The sequence below is a fragment of the Myotis davidii genome, unplaced genomic scaffold (genome assembly GCF_000327345.1).
Source record: "Myotis davidii unplaced genomic scaffold, ASM32734v1 scaffold580, whole genome shotgun sequence".
Lineage (NCBI taxonomy): Eukaryota > Metazoa > Chordata > Mammalia > Chiroptera > Vespertilionidae > Myotis > Myotis davidii.
In genome coordinates this window covers 3,442,429-3,449,189 of record NW_006293313.1, presented here as the reverse complement: position 1 = coordinate 3,449,189, position 6,761 = coordinate 3,442,429, and the positions used below count along the sequence as shown (strand labels likewise).

Below are 6,761 nucleotides of genomic sequence, written 5' to 3'. Positions count from 1 at the left end.
TTTCCCTCCCACCCCCTTTATTCCTTTTACTAGCAGAAATACAGATATTTATTGAAATTTATAGCAATCTTCTGTGATTACTGATTGTTCCAAAAATAACTGAACTCCAAAAATCTATATATCTTTTGGAATGAAAGAAAAATGGATATACTACATCTTCATTATTATATTTTCTGGGTACATGCCACATGGTGAAATTTTTGTAACCAATTCCTTTATAAATACACCACTGAATGAACTTTTTTTTCTGAAACATTTAGACATTTTTGCATTCTGAATTATATTAAATTTCCAGTGTATGCTAAAATATTTGAGTACAGTTAATCCTGTTTTAAGGCAAAAATTCTACATCTCTTTCTGCCAATTTAATCGACCTCTTCTATTTTTTCTTGTATATTTATCTTTATTATTCTTTTCTGTTGTCCATACTGTCCTGTTTGGCCTGGTTTTTCTCACCATTAGATTTATAAGATCATATTAACAGTTATATTATCTTAGAGTTAGAAGCCTTAATTTCTTTGTGTGTTTTTTCCTACATGTAACTTACAGAAGTGGTAGTTGTTGGGACCATTTTTCCTTTTTTTATTTCTGTTTATAAATTACTGTATTAGTTTTCCTAAAAAGATTCTAAAATTTTACTATGCCTTCATTCTTAGTACTGGTTTTCAATCCCAAATGCACATCGGAATCACCCAGAGAGCTTTTTAAAAAACACTAATACCTGGACCTTTTTAAAAAACACTAATACCTACCTTATCTTGGTATTGTCCTGGGTGGGACATTGAGACCAATCAAAAGATGGATGGGAAGGTTTTGTTTTTGTTATTGTTATTGTTTGTTTTAATTCTATTATGCAACGAGGATTGTGACCTATATCCTGAAAATATATTTTGTGTGTGTATTCTGGTGTCTACTAAGACATTTTTGTTTAAAAATAACATGATGGTTGCTGTAGTACCTCACAGGACAACAGCTCACTTTCTGCTTGTGCTTTCAGATCTGACCTCCTCTGATCAGTCAGCTTTCTTTCTTCTCCCCATCATTACAAATCACTAGAATGAACTTAGTTATGGGGTCATGTTATCACTCATTTTACATTGAATATCTGTTTGTTTTCTGACTTTGAAACTAAGCTCTCTTGGTTTCAATATACTGTTCTATTATTACGTTGTTTAAAATTTTTGGTCCCAGTAAATCAGAATGCTTTAGATTAACTAAAAAACTAAAAAAAGCAAAACAGCTGTTTCTAGGTTACAGAAGTATTTGCTAATGATTATTTATTTTTTTGTTTGTTTTTATCTTCCTTTATTCTTAGTGAAGCTGTGGTCTACCAACCTAGACAATTCAGTGGCAAGCATTGAGGCAAAGGCTAATGTGTGCTGTGTTAAATTTAGCCCCTCTTCTAGATACCATTTAGCTTTCGGCTGTGCAGGTAAGAAATACAAGCAGATTTGTCGTTTGATGTTGGTTGAGAATCATGTCTAAGATAAAAGTTTTAAAAATGAGTAGCTTTCTTTGTAGGTTTAAATTGTTTTCATTGTTAAACTCTAAATTAGAAGTATTCAGTATGCCATCATTACTCATTTGTTGCTGTACCTTCATTTCAGTATTTTGTCACTAATATTCAATACATAGAGAGGGGTTTGTTGATAATTTTTGTCATTGTTCCTCTAAGTCTTTCTATGCATGAACTAATGTTTACTTATTCAGAAACTTAGGTCATAATGATGTTTAAACTATTCAGTTATATTGTATAGACACAGGAATTTTTTTTCCTATAGGAAACCAATTAATTCAGCAATTACTTATTGAGTGTCTACTATGCACAAATTACCTATTTAGAGACAGTGAATAAAACAAAGTATTGTATCTTGGAGTGCTTGCTAATACAGTAAGTTCTCATAAAAATGTTTGCTATTTTAATAATAGCAAAGAATTTTTTGCTAAAGTATTTTTTTTTAAACTAGGGTGACGGAATGTCTATTTGCCTGGGTCAGTGCAAGTTTATACTTGTACCAATATAATTATTACTAGTAAGTTCTTCTTTCATTGTCAGAAGTGTTATGGGGTTGGCAGGTTAATTATAGGGGTCACTATTAATTACTTTGTCTTCTATATCTGTTTTCTTCCCTTGAATATTTATTAAAAGAGTAAACATCTGTAGTTTAATTTCTGCATTGTGAAATTTCCTTGGTTCTTTTTTTAATGATAATATCAGTGTGTGTTTTTTTTTATATTAGCTAACACCATATCACAATGAGCACAATTATCACTTTTAAAAGAGAAAAGCACAGTTTAATTTGTCATTACACGTTTTCCTTACTTATTTCACTTGGATACTGACATAATTTCATAGTTAAACTCAAGAAGGATATGGACTAACATGTATGTGTGGGTAAAATTCCCTATTTTTATTATATAGAATTTTTTTCTTTCGTAAGTGTTATTCTTTTCCATTTGAACTTCTCCCTTATTTAAATTTCTGTTTTGTTGCTGCTTGATATGTAAACTTAAACAAGTTGATTTACTTTTCTCCCCAAGCTCCTTATTCTTAAAATAGAGATAGCCCTTTGGGGCTCTTGTGAGGATTCTGAAAGAAAAATGCTGTGTGTAAAGCTCTAATAGTATAGAATTCAATCATTGTTTAGTTATTAACATTTTATTAAGTTAAAATAGTTTATTGAATTTTAAAGTTCTCTTTTATAAACATACTAACCATTGGCCATCATTTAAGAATAGACGTAATTGTCAGTCTTTAACACAAATGCCAGATAATGAGTATCTTCAAAAGTTCTCCTTTCTGGAAAAGGAAAGCCTACTTTTAAAATGTTTCAGCTAGTCGAAGCCGGTTTGGCTCAGTGGATAGAGCGTCGGCCTGTGGACTGAAAGGTCCCAGGTTCGATTCCGGTCAAGGGCGTGTACCTGGGTTGCGGGCACTTCCCCAGTGGGGGATGTGCAGGAGGCGGCTGATCGATGTCTCTCTCTCATCGATGTTTCTGACTCTCTGTCTCTCTCCCTTCCTCTCTATAAAAAATCAATAAAATATATTTAAAAAATAAAATAAAATGTTTCAGCTACCTGGCAGGCAGTTTTGTCCCTACTGCTTTAAATTTTCATATATTTCACTAGAGGCCCGGTGCACAAAAATTTGTGCACTCGGGGGGAAGAAGGGGATCCCTCAGCCTGGCCTGTGCCCTCTCGTAGTCTGGGACCCCTCAGGAGATAATGACCTGCTGGCTTAGGCCTGCTCCCGGGTGGCAGAGGGCAGGCCGAATCCCTAGGTGCAGCCCCTGGTCAGGTTCAGAGCAGGGCCAATTGGGGAGTTGGGGCGCCGCCGCTGTCATGCACAGAGCAGGGCCAATAAGGGGGTTGGGGAGCTCCCTCCATCACGCATAGAGCAGGGCCCATTAGGGGGTTGGGGAGCTCCCCCCTGTCACGCACAGAACAGGGCCGATCAGGTGGTTGGGGCGCTCCCCCCGTCACTCACAGAGTAGGGCCGATAGGGGAGTTGGGGCACCGCCCCCTGTCACACACAGAGCAGGGCCCGTGGGGAGGGAGGGTTGGGGCGCCACACCCTGTCACACATAGAGCAGGGCTGATCAGGGGGTTGGGGCACCGCAGCCTGTCACACACAGAGCCGCAGGGCGATCCGGGGTTTGGGCGCTGCCCCCTGTCACGCTGATCCCAGTGCTGGGAGGTATATTACCCTTTTACTATATAGGATAGAGAACTGGTGCACAGGTGGGGGCCGGCTGGTTTGCCCTGAAGGGTGTCCTGGATCAGGGTGGGGGTTCCCTACTGGGGTGCCTGGCTAGCCTGGGTGAGGGGATGATGGCTGTTTGCAACTGGTCACACACCCTTCAGGGTGGGGGTCCCCACTGGGGTGCCTGGCCTGTCTGGGTGAGGGGCTGAGGACTGTTTTCATGCTGGAGGGTGACTGAAGCTCCCAACCGCTCCTTTTTTTCTTTTCTTCTTTTTTCTGGGCCAGCTTTAGCTCTGAGGCTCCAGCTCTTAGGCCTCTGCTGCTGAAAGGAGGTTTCTGGCCTTTGTTTACCTTCTGTATTTGAAACAATGTTGCGATCCTGCTGGCTGAAGCCCGGAGACTAAAGCAGGTTTCTGGGGTTTTGTTTAGCTTCTATATTTGTAACATAGTTGCTTAGAGTTACAGCTCAGAGGCCGGCAGTGGCAGGTGGGGAATGGTGGAGTCCTCCGTCACTGAAGCAAGCAAGCCTCATGTTCGCTTCCAGCTGCCTGGCTGCCAGCTACCATCTTGGCTGGCAGTTAATTTGCATATTGCTCTGATTAGCCAATGGGAAGGGTAGCGGTCGTATGCTAATTACCATGTTTCTCTTTTATTAGATAGGATAGTTAATTTTTGCACTTACTTTTCCATGTAAGCTTTTTATTCTCATCTTAATTACATTATATTTATTTGTTAATTTTGGGAACATTGACATTATTAAGGTAGTGTATCTTCCCACGTATTCTAAAGTAAAATTTTATACTTTACTTCATTTAGGCCCTAGGCCTTTCTGGTTATTTTTTTTTCCTAAGTATGCTATAATTTTGTTATTTTAAATAAAATATTTTTCATTCTTATTTTAGGTACTGTTTGCTAAGAGTAGAGAAAAACTGTTGGTATTTGGATATTTGTATCATATCAAGGCACTTTGTATATTTATCTTACTAAATCTGGGAGTTTTTTATTTTTTAATTTTTATTTTTTTATATATTTTATTGATTTTTTACAGTGAGGAAGGGAGAGAGAGATAGAGAGTTAGAAACATCGATGGGAGAGAAACATTGATCAGCCGCCTTCTGCACGTCTCCTACTGGGGATGTGCCCGCAACCCAGGTACATGCCCTTGACCGGAATCGAACGTGGGACCTTTTAGTCCACAGGCCGACGCTCTATCCACTGGGCCAAACCGGTTTCGGCCTGGGAGTTTTTTAGTAGAATCTTTTTGGTTATCTATTTATAGTTGATAGTGGCCAGAAATGATGTTTGTGTTTCTTCTTTCCAATGATTTATTACACTCTATTCTTATAAGGCAGTATCATATCATACTAGTGATAGTTACTTCCCACTTCTATTTAATTGAGTGCACATTAGTATTTTGCTATTTTGGATATCTAATTTTGGAAAACAGTCTTACTAAAATCAAATTAATTATTTTACTATTTCTTAGGAGCAACTTTAGTACTTTATCAAGCACCTCTTCAGCATCAATTGGTTTAATTTGTTGACATAATGAATTATGCTTATACATTTTCTGTTATTCAATTCTGTTTGTCTCTAGATTAAACCCTGCTTGAGCTTAATGTGGAATTCTCTCTTTTTTTTTTAAATATTATTCTTTTTTTACAGAGAGGAAGGGAGGGGGATAGAGAGTTAGAAACATCGACGAGAGAGAAACATCGATCAGCTGCCTTCTGCACGCCCACAACCAAGGTACATGCCCTTGACCGGAATCGAACCCGGGACCCTTCAGTCCACAGGCTGATGCTCTATCTACTGAGCCAAACCGGTCAGGGCTGGAATTCTTTTGATAAATTTTTACCTTTCATTGCTGATATTTTTACATCTATATCAATAATTGATCTGTAATTCTTTTAACCATTTTTAATATCAGTATTTTACTATTTTCAGTATACAAGTCTTAAATTTCTCTTGTTAAATTTATTTTTAAGTATTTTAGTACTTTTAGTCCTTTGTGAATAGAATTGTTTTTTAATTTAATTTTTAGACTCTTTGTTGCTAATGTATGCAGTCAGTTTTTGTATATTGATTTTGCATACTGCAATCTTGCTACTTTTATATTTTCTCATAGTTTTATTGTGCATTACTTCAGATTTTCTACATTTAAGATAGTATCATCTGTGAATTAAAACACTTTTATTTTTTCATTTACTATGTTAATGCCTTTTTGCTTTATTGTGTGAGCTAAAAACTTACGTGAGATGTTGAATGGAGTAGCAGAAGGGACTTCCATTTCTTAGGGAGAAAGCATTTACTTCTTCACAGTTAAGTGTGATATTAGCTGTAGGTTTTTTGTAGACTCCCTTTATCAACTGAGTAAGTTTCCACATATTACTAGTTTGCTAAGAGTATTTATTATGAATGAGTGTTGGATTTTGTGAAATGTTTTTTCCTGCCTCTAGTAAGATGATCTTGTGGTTTATGTCCTTTATTGTAATAATATAGCATCTTTCTTTTCTTTTCTTTTCTTTTTTTTTTTTTACCATAGACCACCCTTCCATTCAGGAGAAAAATCTCTCAGCCATAATCTAAGATCCTATTTATAAGTTACTAGATTTGGTTTGCTGTAGCCTTCTTTTCTTATGCTGTTTTCTGGCTTTGATAGCAAAGTACGAATGGCCTCATAGAATGAGTTTCGAAGTGTTTCTTCCTTTATTTATGGAATGAGTTTGTGAAGGATAGGTATTATTTCACCTTTATAGACTTTATCAGTGAAACCATCTAGACTTGGACTTTCCTTTGTGGGAAGATTTTACATTTTGAATTCAGTTTCTGTACTTCCTGCAAGTCTATTTAGGTTTTCTATTTCTTCTTGAAGTTGGTTTTGATAGTTATTGTCTTTCTAGGCATTTATAAATTTAATTTTTTAAATTGTTGGCATAAAGTTGTTTATAACATTCTCTTGTAATTCTTTTAATTTCCATAGTGTCAGTTAATGTCCCTTCCTTTAGTCCTGACTGATCATTTGTGTCTTCTCTCTTTTTTCTTGGTCAGTCCAGTT

At 36.8% G+C, this 6,761-nt stretch overlaps 1 protein-coding gene across 3 annotated transcripts in view; it reads left to right on the top strand.

The window, feature by feature from the left end:
• Positions 1-6,761, top strand: part of RFWD2 (ring finger and WD repeat domain 2, E3 ubiquitin protein ligase) — a 97,265-nt gene that overhangs the window by 62,724 nt on the left and 27,780 nt on the right. For all 3 annotated transcript variants that reach the window (XR_001514419.1, XM_006767027.2, XM_015566068.1), the window contains exon 15: positions 1,314-1,432. Coding sequence is in view for 2 of the 3 variants with exons in the window: in XM_006767027.2 (XP_006767090.2) it covers positions 1,314-1,432 (119 nt within the window). In the remaining variant the exon portion in view is untranslated. The remainder of the gene's footprint in view (positions 1-1,313; positions 1,433-6,761) is intronic.